This window comes from Crinia signifera, chromosome 2 (assembly GCF_055691185.1).
Source record: "Crinia signifera chromosome 2, ASM5569118v1, whole genome shotgun sequence".
Classification (NCBI taxonomy): domain Eukaryota; kingdom Metazoa; phylum Chordata; class Amphibia; order Anura; family Myobatrachidae; genus Crinia; species Crinia signifera.
In genome coordinates, this window is record NC_139218.1 from 202,697,340 (window position 1) to 202,716,498 (window position 19,159).

The following is a 19,159-nucleotide window of genomic DNA, read 5'->3' on the forward strand; positions in this document are numbered from 1 at the left end:
TTTGCCCCCTCTATGTTATGCAGCTTTGCCATATCTTGCTTTCTTGACCCACTTTATGTAGTGGCAGACCGCTTTTTGGGCCCCTGGGACAACCCACAGGGGTGCTAGGGAGGTCTTACCCCCCCTGCATTTTTTTGCAAGATTGTAAATCATATAAGTGCCAACTTTAGTTTAAATTGCCCCAGGCATTCCAGAGTTATGCTGGATAACTTGCTTCACTGACATATTTTGTGTAGTGGGCCGACGCCTTTTTGGGCCCCCACAGGCGTGCTAGAAGTGTCACATCCCCACATTATTTTTTTCCAGTTTGTAAGTCATACCAAGTTTGGTGTAAATTGCTCCAGGCAGAGTTATTCTGGAATATACACACACACACACATACACACATATATCATCCACTTTTATATACAGTATGTTTGTATGACAATTAGAAGCTGATTGGTTGGTACTATAGCTCACTCCACTTTATCTCTCTTCAAACTCTGATACACCTCCACAGTGGGGCAGATGTATTATAGCGGTGATTATCATGCCACAATAATACTTCCTGCTTCGCCTCATTAGCGAGGCGAAGCAGGAGGGGAGACCGACAAGATGTATTAACATCTTGTCTGTTGAAGCGGGGGAGCGCTAACTCCCCCCTCCAGCGATGTCCCCTCCTGGAGATAGAGCATCAGTTTACACTGATGTGCTGTCTCCTGTCCCCTGGCCGGCTTCACTGGGCATGCGCGGGATCTCGCTGCTCATGCAAGATCCTTAGCGCAGCCCAGACCTAAAAGCAGGGACAGTGCTGTCCCTGCTGTTTAGATAGGGCTTTGCCAGCCTGCTGCTGGCAAAACCAAAAGCAGCAGTGGGAGGAACGGTCAGCGATGTCGACCGGTCATACATTCGGCCTGCTATCATTTAGATAGCAGCGCCAATATGGACAGGGGCGCATAGTGCCCCTGTCCATTACCGCATGCTGGCGCCGTCATACATGGGGGAGAAGCGGTATCAGTGCAAATAACGTGCACTGATAACCTTCTCCCCCATATCATCAGATGATACATCTGCCCCAGTGTACTTTTTAAAAAGATTTCATAATCCTTTGTTGTTCAACTGTCTGTCCAACTTTTTTGTAAATACATGTAACATTTATTATTGTGTCATCTTCTGGAATCTACTGTAGTTTTTATTCCTGTGTCATAAAAAAGCCAATTGTATATTCTCAAAAAAACCTTTATTCTGTATGGGTTCTGGTATATGACTATGTCTATGTCAACAATCGCTAAATCGACCACTAATGGTTGACAGTGAGTAGGTTTACACCTAAAAATGGTCGACATACTCTAGGTCGACAGGGACTGAAGGTCTACACAGGTGTTACAATGAGCACCCTATTACAGGCAAGTGTTAGACATACAACTAATTTATTCTACTTTGAATATACTTGTATTTATAACACTTGCCTGTACTAGGATACTCATGGTAACACACAAAGGGGTATATTCAATGAGTGTTGAAACTGCTGTCTTGCCGAAACGATGGCAGTTTTCGACATGAATTGATCAGAGGGAGTTCCAATCTATTCAATGCTATCTGTTTTTTCTTACAGCAGCTTGAAATGTTTCGACCTGCCGAAAAGCAGTTGGATTGATGGAATAGCCACTAATCCACCTGCTTTTGACTGTGACACAGCCAAAACCGAAAGTTTTTTGGCTGTGTTTCCGACAATCTCAATCCAACATAAAAAGATGCCAAACTGAGGCAGGGAGGATGGCGCCGGGTGAGCAGCAGCAGCTTACACAATGCCGTCCTCTTGTTCGCTGCCGCCCACACCCTCCCCCTGTCACCCGCACCCTCCCATACCCACCCGTCGACTCCTATACCCACTGCCGACTCCCATACCCACCACCGCTGGACCAGGTGAGAGCAGCTCACCCGGCCCCAACCTGGCTCCCGCCGCCACGCTCACCCGGTCCCCTTGCTGGCCGAGTGAGCATCAATCAGCAATGAAATCCGACATCGGATTTGGCTGCTGCATTGAGAATAGATGCAGCATCCATTTCGGCAAAGAATTTCGGAATGGATTCGGCATCAATTGAATATATACCAAAAACACAACAAAAATGGTACTCCAAAAAAGAGCACTATGGGTTAATTGTAATAGGGGGAGAGAATCAGAAATTGAGAGATTTGGTAAGATATCTCTCACTTTATGATTTTATCACGCTATTACATTTCACCCATACTGTTTTTGACTTAATATTATGACCAATATTTGCCAATTAGCCTATTCATTATCGTTATTGATTAACATAATAAAGTCAAGGACACATGGGATTTGTCCGAAGCAATTACATTAAATAAACCTTCTATTTTAACGTAAAGAAGGCCCCAGCACTATAGTCTACCGCACTTCACTCTCCGTTCACTCTGGTTTACTGTCAGCCTCATATACAGTAAATGGTTCCTTAACACAGTTGTAAAGAATATTTGTTATAACTGCCCATATTAGCTAATTAAGCAAAATGAGTTTGTTTTGGTGGTACAGTGTATATCTATATAATAATCAGGGATGTCTGTTATATTTGGTGGTGGTTTCCCACTGCCACCAAACTGTTTTAATTTTCTAGACCTCACTCACCTGGAGAAGAGGACATGGTGCAGGGTAAATATAACTGAGTGGGGACAGTGTTTGCAACAAACATTGAACTATATTAAGACCAATTTATGCCCATTTTGCTACAAAGTCTAAAACTGCCACTACTTTGTGTTCATGTGACATAAATATATATAGTTTATTTGCTGGTTATGCAAATCAGAATGCAGAACACAGAGAGGATCAATGTAAAACTTTGCATAGAACAATAAAGAAATACAAAAAAGCTATATGATCTTTTAAAATTGCTCTAATGTAATGATCAACTCTTCTTGTTAAGTGTTGGCTATGCAGTTATCACTATCACAACTGTTGCTAAATAAATACTGTAGGTCAAGCTTGACCATGCAACTCATCCCAAATACTGATGTCAAAATCCTTCTACATTTATACTCATAAATGGCCAACATGACCAGGAGCAACCACACAGGAATGTAGTCATGTAACATTAATTAATGATCACATTTTGATATCAACATTACACAAGATATAAATTGGAGAGATAAAGTACCAACCAATCAGCTCCTGTAATTTTTCAAATACAGGCTGTAAAATGTAAGGCAGTAGCTGATTGGTTGGTCATTTTTTCTCTCCCAATTGTATCTGTTTTCCAGCTCTAATAAATACCATTTACATTTTTTAAACAATTCATTTCTTCTGGACCAGTCTTGATTTTACTGCCCATTTTTTGACTACTTTTTGATATCATTACAGTGATATCAAACCAATTTATATATGCCCAAATGGATTGTATGCACCAGTAGCTTCAATAAATTTGACATAAATATACAGTAGTTCCTTCTGTTTTCTCTACTATATCATCCAAATGGCTAGGCAAGTCAAATATTTGCTTAACTTTTGATAAGGGTGTCTCAGCCAGCTTATCCAGTATGTTATTGGAGGAATCCAAATCTGCCTCCAAATCCTTAATGCTGGGAGTTTTACAAACGCATTTATGTAATGTCAGTCTAAGATATTTTGTGCTTAGTATTTTGTGAAACCAAACTTTTTACTTAGTAAGGAGAATTTTTTGATAATTCTTAGTTTTTACAAAGTCTGCATCAGAAAAAGGAAGTACATTTTTTGGTACTTGTGTAGTTTCACAGCGGCAGTTACGTAGTCAGCGTAGCGTCCCTATCAGAATCAGCATATTGTTCCCGTGGCCAGCATAGTCAGCGTCCCTGTCAGAATTAGCATAGTGTTCCCGCAGCCCCTGTCAGAATCAGCATAGTGTTCCCGCGGCCAGCATAGTTATCGCAGTCAGCGTCCCTGTCAGTATCAGCTTCGTGTTCCTGCAGCCGCAGACATCGTAGTCTGTATGTTCGCGGCAAGCCGGATTTTACATTGTTAGCGCAGTTAACATGTGTCATCATTATTGTTTAAATGGATGACATGACAGGTGTGAATATGTTCCTGAACCACCCTAACTATCCACATTAGCCCACAGCGTGGCGAGCGGACGCGGTACGCAGCCTACCGACCTGTTCATACCCCCACTATCCAAGTCGGCGTGTAGTTGATATTATAAAGTGTGGCGATTGCAGGGACCCACCGAACCCGTCTCGTGGCTCGCTGCGCTCGCAACGCTATGGGCTGACTTGAATAGTGGTGGTTTGAAAAGGAGGCATTTGCCAGTATGTAGCATGGAGTACTGGCAAATATATCCTTTATTGTGCACGAGACGCACTTGCGCCCCCCCCCCCCCCTGTTTGTGAATGAGACGTACGTGCTACCGAACCCCTAACCCTGTCTCCCTGAAATGGACATGGGCAGGGTTGCCGTACCCTGCCGCAAGAATTACTGAGACACACAAGCATCTGAGACACTCGTGCATCTCAGGCATATTGAGCGCCTCTTAGCCGGCGTCCACCAGCGCAAGGGATGTGGCGTTTGCCTGCGCTGTGTGAGAGGCGCTCACCAGGCTTGCCAGCGATGACGGGGACAGAGCTGCAGATTGCGGGGCAGTACGGTGACTACGCTGCCTGACAGGGACACTAGGCTGACTACTCAGGGCTGCCACGGGGACACTACGCTGACTACGCTGACAATGTAGCTTAGCCTACATTGAAAACGTAGCCTGCCGCCATGAAACTACACAAGTACCCATTTTTTTTATTAGCCTGAAAAGACAGGTAGACCATTTATTTGAGGAATGGGTCAGCTCTTCCCTTAGAAGCTGGATATTAGTGGGAAGAGTACTCTTACACGTTGGCAAGCCTGTTGGGCCAGTTACAAACCCCCATGTGCGCTTTGGAACTAGATACGCTGACTAAAGCTTCTGGTTCCATAGTCTATAAAAATCACATACACAAAGATGTCTCCTTTTGCATCATTGCCACAATGCATACATATGAGCACGCCCATCACGGCAACACTGTGATATGCCGGGCTGCGAATAGTCACATTCACAGGTACACAATGTAATGTGTATGGATTGCTGCTGCTAGCCTGCGCCCATGCCACAATCTGCTAGGGTGGGCATGCCCCAATAGGTATGAGTTGTAGCAAAGCTGCAAGAGGGCACATCTGTAAGTGTATCCCTGGATAATGACAAGTGTTGAAGGTTATCACTGATAATAGCCTGTAATAGCCTTCACCAGACATAGGGAGGGATTCTCTAAACGAAAAATGTGGTAAAAACCCTGTTATCGGGTTTTTACCACATTGTGGGATGCTCTAAAGACCCCTGCCGGGTTACCACGATGGGGGCATTGCCAACAAAAGCTGGCGTTGCCCCATAGAAGCCTATGGACTTCTACCATGACCCACCACCACCCCGAATGGACCCCCACCACCATGCACGAACCCTCGCCGACCCACCCCCTCACCTGTGTCTGTGCTGCCTGGACCTGTGACCTCCTTCTCCCTGAACTGTAAATCCTCTTCCAGGTGAAGAGAGGAGGAGAGCCCGCCCGCCTGCAGCAGCAACACATAAGCCAGTTAAGGGAGGGAGGGAGGGGGGAACCGCTGGGACCCAGTGCACATCGCTGGCTCACCGCAAAGGACAGTTCTTAACACAAGAGATGTCTTTTGCCATAATTATCGCATATGTTACTGCATATGCGATAATTATGTCTGGGGTAGCTGGTGATGTGCGGCGGACGGAGGGCTGTGGATATTAGAGAATCACACCCATAGCCTTTAAGCCTTTTTTTGCAAAATACATTTATATAAAATGTTCAGAAATACAAACAAAGAGGAACAGAAAACAAAAGAGAAAAATAATGAATGGAGTACATAGTACATATTACCTGTGCAGAATATGGAACAAAATAGCAAGAGACCAGAATATCAATAATAAGAAAAACAAGACCATTTAGAGAATCAGAAAGGGACAAATCTCTTAAGAATAAGCATCAGGTTGGAGAGAATTTATCATACCAGTACTCAGCTGTGACTCCACTTAATGCTCCCTCTACCAAAACCATCTCTTCTGGGGATTGTTAGCAGTGAAGGAACAGGAGCAACGACAAATTTAAAGTGAGTTTTATACCTTGGACTCAAGAGAATTTACAGGGTGGTACCTGTGTGGAAACACCCTTTAATGAGTATGAAAATATTAATTCAGCGTCTGCATATATGATACTAGTTAAAAAAGCCTGTCAAAATGTCAGCTTTCACTGTTCAATGTACTTTCACTTTGAGCTGTGACAGTTTTTAGCCCACAAGCTCTCCACCCCACCCCAGTCTCTATCTGCTTCTACAGATGTAGCTCTTTTCATCTTTGCAGGGGCTGGTGATTCCATTGCCAGTAGCCAGCTACCGCCAGGGGCGCGTGCGAGAGACGCTCGCGTGCCCCGTGGCAACAGAGTCTGCCGGGGGTCCCTAAGGTACTGAAGTAAAGTGAACATATTGCATTCAGCTCTAGGTTTAATGTAATCTTTATAAAGTATGGCATCTATCTAATAAATGTGTCAAAATTGGAATTCTTACCTTTAGATGGCCATACCAACAAGTTTTTGGCTCTACCGACACTTTTCTCATTCAGACTCACTCGAGATAAACTTACATGTAAATACCTTGGAATATTTATACTTCCCCTTTTAGACTCCCTTAAATCATTGTGTGCTAATTTATTTATTTATTAACAGTTTCTTATATAGCGCATACATATTCGGCAGTGCTTTACAGAGTACAGTTGAACATTCACATCAGTCCCTGCCCCAGTGGAGTTTACAATCTATATTCCCTACCACATGTACACACACACATTCATTCCAGGGTTAATTTAGTTAGAAGCCAAACAACCTACCAGTATATTTTTGGATTGTGGGAGGAAAACAGAGTTCCCGGAGGAAACCCAAGCAAGTACGGGGAGAATATACAAACTCCGCAAAGTTAGGGCCATGGTGGGAATCGAACCCATGACCTCAGTGCTGTAAGGCAGTAATGCTAACCATTACACTATCCATACTGCCGTACTGCCAAATTGCCGTACTAAGTTGTCCTCTCTTACACGTTCACTGTTAGAGCCGCAGTTTTGATTTCCCAAAATCTATTATATAATTCAAATGCTTCCAATATTGTTATTGTACACTGTTATAACTTTTGAATAATAAAAAGCCAAGAATTGCTCTAGCTAAATTACATCTCCCAAGAACAGATGAGGGCCTTGGGGTACCAAACCTTAAGGTGTTCACACTTTCTGTCTTCTTTCATTATATTTCAGATTGGCTACTCGACAAATGCACCTACACTTCTAAGACCCTTAGTGCTCTCTTACATGCTCCCAAAAAATCACTCCCATCCAAAATACTTGAAAATATATTATTCAATGACACGTATTCAGTATGGATGACTATAAATCTTAAACTAAATCCTGAGAACAAAATGACCGCAACTTATCAGTTGGAAGAGGATTATCCAATTCAGATTTAACATCATATTAAAATCCCTTAGGTTCTAGAATCAAGAGTCATTTAACAATGTTTCTGCAATATTGTACAGAATTTACTACAGAACACTACTTGTTTAATGTTAGAGGTGTAAAAAAGACACTAAAGTATCTTGTAAGCTGTTGGTCCATGTCAAAAAAATTCTACAATATATCAAGACTAATGTGACTGATTTTAGTAGAAGAAGATTGTTTAGCCATCGATGCCTATACACAGCTGGCACGTCTAGAGAGGTGGAGGCTCATGAGTAGACTCCATCTGGGCCTCCTTTGCTCTAGACTGCAATATTGTAGACTGCAAAATGGCTGCCATGACATTTTCCCGGTGATCTCTGTATCTCTGTAGTGCTCAGGGCCGGTTCTACCCACTCAGCAGCTCCTGCAAAGCTCCCTGCTCTGCTAAAGCTGCCTCAGCCCTCTCTGTCACTGCCTCCTGCACGCCGCCCGCAGCGCCTGTCTGACAGTGGGCGGGTAGCAGTATAAACAGCTGCTTCCTGCACCGCGAGTGTACACAGCCTGTACACAGCCCACAGTGCCTGTCTGACAGCAGGTGGCAGTATGGAGAAGCTGAGCAGCTCCCTGAACCGCGCACACACTCTCCTCCTCCTGCGACCTGCCCCCTCTTCCTCACGGACACTTGCGCTGACTCATGTAGCGCTGTCTGTGAATGCCTGGATGACATGTCATGTCCGGATCCGCCACCTACCCATTGCTCCTTGCACCTGTCGGCTGTCAATTAAATGATGAACAGGTAGCAGCGCCACCTCCCCTTCCTTCACTCTTCTCAGTGAGCTATGCCAGTGCCACTACCAGTCCTCAACACTCCGCCCCCTCTATCTCCTCCCCTCTTCTTCCATCTCCTCCTTCTCTCCCCTTCTTTCCCTCTCAGTCACGAGAGGGGTGTAATGGCGTCCTCAGCATCCTGCCTATGCAGATAGAAGAGGAGGGACTGCACGAGTTAAACAGCAAAAAAAACAGTAAGTCTTTTATTATACATGTTTATAATAATTTTTTTTATAATTGTAGATTTTTTATATTAATTTAGATACTTTTTAAATAATGGGCTGGGTTATGTGCCTAAAGGTGGCCATACATGCTGCAATAGCAGCGTGCAATGTTATGTGTGCTCCTGCGGGCATCGCATCGCACAGTACCAAAAAAATATGTGCTGCACATACTTTTTGTACTGCTTTCGGATCGTATCGCACACACATTGCATGCATGCCGTGCGATGCGATCTAGCCCATAACGTATGCAATTCTCACAGCGTGTATGGCACCTTTATCGCCTGCAACATTTTGCGGACACAGCACTGAGATGGTGTATGCATACATGTACATACACCCGAGATCCTCCATAGTATCGCATGTTGCATATGCTCCCACAATCAGGCTGCAGCTTGTTGCAATGGCAATGTGAAAGGGCGCAAATTTTATGGTTTGCAGGAGGTCGCCGGACACCCTAGCACCGGCCCTGGTAGTGCTGCAGCAGCCAACACAGCTAAGTATTGAAAATATGTGTGAAAGGTGTGCGATGTGGGCTCCCCTGAACCTCTGGAGCTGTGTGCACACACTGCACCTATTGTACATACGTCAGTGCCTACATATATATATATATATATATATATATATATATATATATATATATATATATAGTATCCTTTTTTTTTCTCTGTTCTGGGCAATCAGCTGCCATAATGCTTTTAGACAAACTGAGTCGTGCCCCTAAATTTTTTATGTTCTATATTTTCTATTGTGCTTTTCTTATAAGTGAACAGTGTGTACTTCTGTTCTAAAAGTTTCTTTTTAAAATCCTACTCATGTGTGGGAGCCAGTAGAGGCACGGGTACTGCTTTTATACAAAAGACCTTGAATGAGACCTCAAATGATGAAAGACTAAAACTTCCGTATGCTTATTGGAAAAGCACAAATTAATTTCTTGGTTGCTTTCTGCTTTTCTAAATATTGTTAGAAACATTCAAGACCGATGAGATGTCATATTTCTGTTTCCAGCTCCTTCACCATCATAATGAAATTGCTTTATTTACAGCCTTGCGGGTTATTTAATAGCAAAAAAAAAAAAAAGCTATTTTAGAAGCATCAACAAGCCTAATAAAGCAGTCGATTCTTCACATTAGCTGGTCTGAACTTTTCAAAATGTTGTCTTAAAAAAAATCAAGTGCATCTGCATCATCAGATGTTATTCTGTTTTCCAAGTGACTTCCATCTGTTGCGATCAAATACGGAACAAACGAGGCATTCTCGTCTCTGATTACTTGTCTGTGAATCTTGTTCCATCAGGGACTGCTTTCCAAAGCAAGTGTTGAAGTTAAAAATGTTCTGCACATGCCTCTAGATTTAACATGAGCAGCTGACACGAGTCTCGTTAATTGTGTTAAAAATGACACTTGATTATGTTTTTAATTCATACAGATGTATTTACTACAGAATCCTGTTTGTCAGATAATCTAATTTCGGGCTCGTAAGCATGATGTGCTTGAGACAGCTCCTTCGGTGCGGTGCATTCTGCTTTGTGGATCACATTATGATCATGGATTTTGAATTCTCTGAAACCAGCTATCATTATTTTCTGGAATGACCGGTAATACAGAATGCACATGTATGTTTAGTTTTATATATGAACGTACAATGGGCGTAATGTAGACCTGGTCGCAGATCAAATTTGTTCTCAAAATAGGCAAAGCTATTGGCACACGTTGTACACTTGAACTTAACGTATGCTTAATTACTTACATTTGCATTTTCTATGATTTGGCATTGTGAGTGACCAATAAATAGTTTTGTAGTATTCTTATTGCATTCCTACTGAATACCACCGCTCCTATTAGAGCATAGTTTTCTCTTCTATTACTGTACTCCAGAAGCTAGCCCCCGACTTTCAGAGATTAGCCGCTTAGTTACTCCACATATCCCCCAAAGGTGAGTGCTGACTTATCTGTTCATATTTTGTGTACAATGGGCGGGATGCACTATCATCCGCAGCCCCACTTCGCCGCACATCGCCGGCTAATTCATAAATAATTATCGCATATGCATTAACATATGCGGTAATTATTGCAAAGGACAGCTCTTGCGTTAAGAGCTGCCCTTTGTCATGCACTCTGCGATGTGCAGTGGGTCCCAGCGGCTCCCCAACGGCTCTCCCTCCCTAACTTACTCAGCCGGCTGATGATCCTGCTGCTGCGGGCTCTGCCTCCTCCTCCCTGCACCTAGAAGGGGATGTAGGGGCTAGAAAGAAGGAGGTCACTGGTCCGGGCAGGTGAGGGTTGGGTAGCGTGCGTCGTGCAGGGCAACGGGGGTCAGTGCAGGGTAGCTGGGGTTGTTATAGGAAGCCTATTGGCTTCTATGAGGTATCGTCATATCAAAATTTTTAGCTTAGAGCATCACACCTAATGTATCATAAGAGATCCCAGCCGAGGCTGTAGGATCCAACAAATCTTGAATGCAGCCCTTAAAATCTCTATCTCCGAGCCGATGGGTATGGGACAGCGGAACGGATCAGAATTTGAGACTAAAAACATACAATTTGCCACTTTTCTCCAGATGTCTTAGTCTGATGCACCAAAATCAGGTTAAAAGGGCCCAAATTGTAAAAGTGTTTGGCCACCTTTAGGACACACAATTACACATGCACATAATTATAACTAAACAATAAAATATCTAAACTGTTTCTATCACATTCAATAGGTGAAACACAATCACATGCTCACACACTTAGTATTCCTCTTTAACATATATAACTTTATATAGACATTGGCATATCTAGAATGGGTGCAAGGTCTGTGGTGCACATGGGCCCCTGGGTCCAGGGGGGGCCCACGCACTTTACATCTTGCACTCATTTAACTATACTCACTTCTCCATCAGCACTGTCTGTCTGTAGAGCTGTAAATACAGTATCACTAGGAAAATGACCACCGCAGCCATTCTCCGGTGTCTGGCGAATACACAATAGAGATGTCCCCGAGAAACGTGGGTGCCATGTTTGCGGAGAACTGTGCATATGCAGTAGACTTTGGCACAATGCCAGAGTCTATTGTCTTAAAGAGCCTATGTATAGAGATGTTCAATGTAAATAGAAGCAGGTATTTTTAGACTCATGCAAAAAAGGAAAAACAACTTATTTTTTTGTATAGTAAAAATAATGGAAGTTAGAAATTCTGAAGAAGTCATTGAAGGTACCAGGGGAAGACATTTTCATGCCCTCTGCGCTTACACAGCCTCCTGATTAGGCATCACAGTTACAACAAACCCAGAGATTAAGACTAATTAGTTTAGCTGCTGGTAGAGATTTCATCAGGGAGCAGCAGTTTGAAGAACCACAGCTTAAAATCCAAACATCCAATGATCCTTAACATTTACTGTGAAGCTTTATCAGCTGGTCTCATTGTGGCTTAATATGTATTCCGAAACAGCGCATGCCAATTTATAGATACAATTAGAGCATGAATAATATAACATAGTGCCATTTAACCTATATGCTTTTTTACAAAACTACCATGACTACCATCTTTATAAAGTATTCATGTTTATAATTAATTAACTCGTTTCCATCTGTATAGTAGAACCATGGCTGATTACGCATAATATATGCCAAATTATTATTTATATATTTAATCTCAGATATAAACTACTGATATCTAAATTTGTAGATAACTTAATTGTTCAAATAATTATTTTAACATTAAAAGTAATTATTTAACTTCGGAAAAATAAAAAGATTTATAATGGTCTTAAAATAACTTTTTGCTATCATCCCAAAGAGTATCTCTGTCAGCTCTTCTGTGCCACGTCCCGTTTCCTAGCATCTTAATAGCCTAACCCTAAAGGGTTGTACACACAAGACTTGGGCTGGGCGATTTTTACTAATCTGAGTCATAATCAAGATGTGGTTAGCCGTCGGTGATAGATGGCTAACTACATCTTGCTATCCCAACTGCAAAGCCAAATACACTGTGTGTGACGGCTTGGACAAAATTGCCTTGCCTGCACAGTCTATTTGGCTGGGTGATGGCGACGCCATGGGGCCCCACATTACGATCACCCACGCGGTGTGATTCTGGCTAAGTTTCTAGGCTATTTTGACTATCAAGTAAAAATCACCTAACAAAATTGCACCGTGTGTACACCCCTTAACCTTTTCTTTTAGTTTCAACCCTAATCTTTGTTAACAGCACCATAACCCTCACTGTCCCCAACCTAACCCCAACCCTCCCTTCGCCCAGAAGAACCCTAACCTAACCCCCTGGTCTAATACTACCCCACCCGCATACTTAGGATCAGGATGGTGGCAGAATGGATTCCAGCATTGACATCTCTAGCTACAGTATGTCAGGATTCCAGTGCCAGTCTTCTGGCATCGAGTCCGGATGCCACTGTCAGTATTCTGACTACTGGCATCTCAATGGCCGGAATCTCTACAATATACTACATTGTTCAATTAAATAATCCATTAGGATACCATTTCAAAATATATGTAAAGTGGTGACTGGTGATCACCATGCTGTCCTGGTGATGGTCCTATTCTTAGGTGGATGCCTGGAGCTCTATCTGCCCCATTGTTCATCTAGCACTGAGTATTGGTTGATGCAACAGATCATGTTGCAATGAATCTGCCTCGCCATTGTTTCACATTGCGAATAGGATGGGGACAGGCACAAAAAATATTTTGTCTACAGTTTTCTGTCTGAAACGACAGTTACATTATTAGCTACTTCATTAGAAGGCTCCCAAGCAATCCATATTTCAAAGTGAGGCTGTTTACGACTCCAGCTCAATAGCGGGAAGTGAATGTCACTCTGATGGTGACTATTCCTAGGATTTAATTACATTAAATGTTATGACAATAATAATAGTAATCAAGAAAGATTAAGCAGATGGTGACTATTGACCAAGATGATAAAGAAGGCATTAATTTACTACTTTTAATGGGCTTATCTAAACCAATTGTGGCTATAAACATTAATTACCAAATCAATCAAGGGAAAATGTTCAATCAAAGCTCTTCTTTAGATGAGCACTTAGCACCCTCTCCTACTGTATTTCCAAAGCTGAAATGATCTGTTAGTATGTTTTATTATTAAAGAGAGAAATATGACAGTGTTTAAGTGCGCATTAGTAAAATAATCACATGATCATTTATTATATGCTTATGCTAGTTTGATAACTACCTGTGTACCTGTACCTTATTGATCACCAGTCAAGTCTTGTAATGAGTATCAAGATTGTGGCAATATAATAATAATAATAATAATAATAATAATAATAATAATAATAATAACAATAATAAATTACAGGTTACAGTGCCATTGTGTATTTATCTATCCTAACTAATGAGTACAGTATGTATATATATATATATATATATATATATATATATATATATATATATATATATATATATAATCGGCATCTATAGTTTGCTTTTTTAACTGGTACTGTAGTTATCTCCCTAAATACTATGCAGCATTTGCTATGGCAGCAAGACATGGCTTAAAAAAACTGTCTATCAAGCAGTTTCAGACTGTGGCATGAAGAGAGCACTAGGAAAAGAAGTGATAGGGCCCTTGTTTATGGGTGTGGCCAGTCTCCAGGGGGGGGGGGTGGCCAGCTGGCACTGAAGTTTGGCTAACCATTAGAGAGTGCATGGTCTGTGCCCCTTGAAAAGTATACATAGCAAATATTGCTAGTACATGCATGTAAAAAATAAACTATAGTCCAAAGAGGAGGTGGGTCCCCAAGCAGTGGGGCCCACTGGGAGTTACCCCTGTACCTCTGTTCACCAGTCCAATCCTGCTCTCAAGGTTGCTTTTGATCATCCCTCTACTCCTATTCTGCAAGTACTTTGCAGCTTTAACTATTATTATTATTTTATTTATTAACAGTTTCTTATATAGCGCATACATATTATGCAGCGCTTAATTATCACATAGCATCTGTACATAGGGGGGGGAGGTAAAAGGAAATATTTTTCATTGCATAATAAAAAATAAAAATGATGGCACATCAACTTGAGCATAACCATAGAGTATACACATACAACATTTTTAGATTGCATATGCAGAGTTATAAAACCTATGTTGGTGCTCAAGCAGTTCTGTTGTCATAATCAGGAAATACAGTATAAGGGGGTATTCAATGTAGTGTCATGACTTTGGAGCTGGCCCGACAGCCGTGACCCTGTCCCATTCTCTACAATGATTTGCCGGCAGGATTCAATGTCCCTCCTGCCGAACGCCGAGAATGTATGAGAAGCAGCGGGAAATCGGTGAGCTGCAGACTGGAGCTCGACAATTCCCCGCCATTCTCGGCAGAACGTGCCCGACTGTTTGTGAAGTCGGGCACGTTCTGCCAAGATCCCTGTTCAATGCTGTTGAGGAAGACAGCATTGAATAGGGCTCCGCCACCATTTCCCCCATCAGGAATGGCGGCGGGAGACTGAATATCCCCCAAAGCATGTGGCCTAAAAGTCTGAGCTTCAGGACTGGCCTTGTCTTGTCAGCCTTTACTGGAAAGCTGCCAGTAAATATGAGCAAGAGGCAGAAGCAGCTTCACATTAATCCAACTGCTTCCAGTTTCACTCATAAGGATATTATATAAAGCAGAATGTGTAGGATTGAAATCACATTTTATTTATGATGTAGTGCTACAGATTGATTAAAAATTAGCCCACTTTGTTTACTTAGTGTCACACAGGGAAGTGGAGAGTCCTGCTAAGATACATGTTGGAATATGCCGATCTACAGATATAAACTGAAAGCCAGAACATTAAAGTGTAATGGTAAGGGGAGGCTGGACAAAAAGATCTGTTAGATTTACACTTCTAGCAATGTTATAAAACATTCTGAAATGGAGGTCATACTAGTTTGATGCAAGACTTGCTCTGTTGGCTTTTGTGATGGTTTAAGTCAAAGAAGGAATAACAGCAGGTTGTGCACTAATAATGGTCTGATGGTAAATACAGTAGGCACTGATTTTTAAAATCAATATCAAAATAAATTAGGAGAAACAACCATTGTAACCAGCTGCAATATTTTTATAGAAACAAAATGTCGGAATGTATGTTGTTTTTCTCTGCATTCTTGTAGAAAAAAAAACAATTAAAAAAGTTTTAAAAATATCCATGATGGCATAAAAAATGTGTGTGCATTAAGAAGATTTGTTAATAGGTTAACCTTTGATAGGTGAATATTTGAAACCAGAATAATGACTTTAAGGTACAGATTTACAATACCTGCATTGTTGGTTGAGATGTTAATTTCAGCAAACTTCTTAGCATAAGTGCTAAAATCAGAGACTCCATTCACAGACTCTACCCGGATAGAGTAGTTCATTCGGGGCAGCAAATTAACCAATGTCACTGTCCTTTCCACTAATCCAATCTGCTGAGGTACATATCCAATGCTACTTCCACAAGGCTCACACTGTTGAATGGCAACAGAGCACCGGTCACAGAAAATGTTATAGGTAAGATCACCCCTGCCTCCTGTGTCCAATGGCGCATTCCATTCTAAAACTAGTGTTGTCTGTTTCATGATGTATATCAGATCTCTTGGGGCAGATGGGGGACCTAGAAGATAAAAAAAAGAACACTGCTATAAGAGTGATGCTATTTAGGCACATAGTTACAATTACCATTAGCATTATTTGTTCACACAGATTCTCAAAAATATTACTTGTCATGTATTTTCTGCATAATCTATGAAATAATATATTGACACATTAATTTATTTCAATTGAAAAATAAAACCATGGGCAAAATGTAATAGGATGCGAGTTATGTAAATGAGCCAGTTTAGTGCTAAACTTGTGCATTTATGATAGTGGATTGGTGTCAGCGGCTTCCTCGGATCGTGGTGTAATTAAATTGTAACCACGATATGAAGAAGCCACTGACACCATAACGGAGGTGGGGAAATGCGTTATCATACTAATAACTTTCTTTCTGGAATACAAGGAGACTCTCAGTGGTAACTGCGGAGGAAAAGGGGAAAGAAAAATACCCTCCAGTCCGATAAAGGGTGATTGCGACATCTGCTCCAGGACAAACTACCAGCAAACAGGTCACCGAGAGGTACCATATATGTCTGGCCAGACAGTGCAAGTAAGACCTGCTTTTAATAAACCTGCTTTTAAAAGTTGTATATATATATATATATATATATATATATTCTTGATTTTTTTCCAAAAATCAACTAAAACATTGCAAGTAACCATGGCTGCTTTCCAGAAAATCTTGCACTCTAAAATCTGAAAGCTATTAATAAGACTAATCACTACCTATATTAATTTTGTCTGTTACATATTAATTTATGTTTATATATGTTTTTAGAAATATCACTGGCTAGTGGTTTATATACTGTAGAATAATATATTCAGCTCATGCTAATATCATCCCCAGCGCAGTGTTTGTATGTCTGTTTTTTCATGTTGTGATTTCTGAGGATTAAGCAATTCCTCTTATAAAACGCTGCAAGGGGACAAACATTTTTATTTGATTCATTTTAGGATTTGCATAGCGTAGATATATTGTTTTGTCACTTAGCAGAAGCTTAGACCAGTTTTTTATAAGCCAGATTGACAGAAGCATGAACATATCAGTGAGGAGTTTGGGCCCCCCAAAGCATAACAAGCCCCATGCTCTTTAAACCATTTCTGTTTCTAAAAACACAGGGGGGAAATGTTGTAGGGTTTCTCTGTATTTTAAGAACCAGCACCAGGCTCATGGTCCAGTCCTGGTTGTAAAAATATGAGGAACAAAATGAGTAGGGGTCCTCTGTATTTTTAAAACTTGCACTGCTCTTCACTAGCATGTAAGAAATGCTTCAGTCAAACTGTAGCATTGGCCCCCTGCTATTGGAGACCTATTTTGTTCCCCTCATTTTTTTGAATCCTAAACATTCTATTGCTTTGTATTTTTAATGTCAGTAATGGCTCAAGGATTTTAGCTCTGATTATGATTTAGGGGAGGACACTACGCCATTTCTTCTGTGTTTACCTGTTTCAAATGATCTGTGATGTGTGCATGCTTCTGTCAAACTCAAACCCTGTAATGAAACTCTCATTACTAGGTGTGAGTTGTGCCACAAAACAATTGTACAGTATGTGAAATAACCTCAAAATCCCATATTCACAGACAGTGGACTGCAAGGAGTAAACTGCCTCCCAGACACAGGGGCTTATTCTGTTTGGTACAGTGAAACGTACGTACGGTCCGTCACACTGTACGTTTCACGGTGAGCGTAAGTCCGCCCACAGAACAGCCGCACATGGACGGTCACAGACAATGGGGAGTGGCGTACACTTGAGCGTACGCCACCGTGTATGGACGGATCTCCCTCTTAGCCACCGATACCTGGTGTACATCAGAGCGTACGCCACAGTGCACGGACGGATCTCGTCCGTTTTCACACCGACACCTTCCGTATATCTGAGCGTACGCCACATGCAAACATGTTCTAATATTGTTCAAAATAAGACTTTAGAGGCAGATGTTGGGATACTTTGTTAGAGATATATGATTGCAATAATGTGCTTGGTGCAGAATTGCAGAATGTGCTACATAAAATTCATAGCAGATATGGAAGTGCATAAATGTATGTTGTTGGGCAAAAATATAAAGATTGTGTGCAAAATAGTGGTCATGGCCTTAGGACATTGCTCCACCATTGCAAGTAGAGATTGAGTCCAAAAACATCCTTGTTGCTCTTAGACGTGGTTTATGTGTCTTTTTCATAATAAAAAACTGGTACTGTATGTTTGTGTTACAGTGAAAAAGTTAACACATGTCGACTTCTGTGAATTGAGTGTCCTGCTTTTTAAAGTATACAAAAACACTTTCTGAATGGGTGTAGATGGTTATAAAATAACTACCTGGACATATATAACCAGGTATTAGAATGAATATTACCTAAAATTAAACCAACCTTTACATGTTGAGAAGTGTAGAAATATAAGCTTCCAATGTGTTTGAGGGCTGTGTGTGGCTTGCAGGTAGTGAAATAATGGTTTTCACTTAATAGCCTGCAGCATTGCTTATTACATTCAGGTGTATGTGTTTGACTAGTAATCAGCGTTAATTAGCAGACCCAGGCGTCCGCTCTCATGGGGTATCTCTAGGGGTGGTCTGGAGCTATCTTTAGTGTCCGCCTGTTTTTGGGCCAAAATGCACGGCGCGTTCGCCAATCGAGGCGGTTGTGGCACTGTGCATTTTGTGTGCACACCCACCATGTACGCCCATGTTTACGCCCAGTTTTCCACATTATTCCGGCCGCTCCCATAAAAACGCCCACATGCCGCCCACAATGACCGTACTCTTGCGGACAGGTTTTTTCGCATGGAGAGACCCATCTGTGAGCGGTGTGAGGTCACATTGCGAAAGCTACGCATGCGCAGATGAAAAAAACCCGATCGGCCCGTATACGGTCCCACAGTACCAAACAGAATAAACCCCACAGAGTAACCGCCCTTGCAAAATTGTGAGAGAATTGCAAAAAGATCACTAATAAGTAGCCACTTGCAAATCCAAATGCAATTCACGAACCATTGAAAGGATTTAAGGTCTATACAAATGTGAGTAGGTCCGAGGCTTCCACTAATCTGCGA

The 19,159-nt window shown here is 41.7% G+C and overlaps 1 protein-coding gene across 1 annotated transcript in view; it reads right to left on the reverse strand.

Annotated features, from left to right (window-relative positions):
- The window catches only part of EPHA10 (EPH receptor A10), a 545,244-nt gene that overhangs the window by 251,571 nt on the left and 274,514 nt on the right, over positions 1-19,159 (reverse strand). Inside the window, exon 5 of the mRNA XM_083173569.1 lies at positions 15,789-16,124. Within this exon, the coding sequence (XP_083029695.1) occupies positions 15,789-16,124 (336 nt within the window). The remainder of the gene's footprint in view (positions 1-15,788; positions 16,125-19,159) is intronic.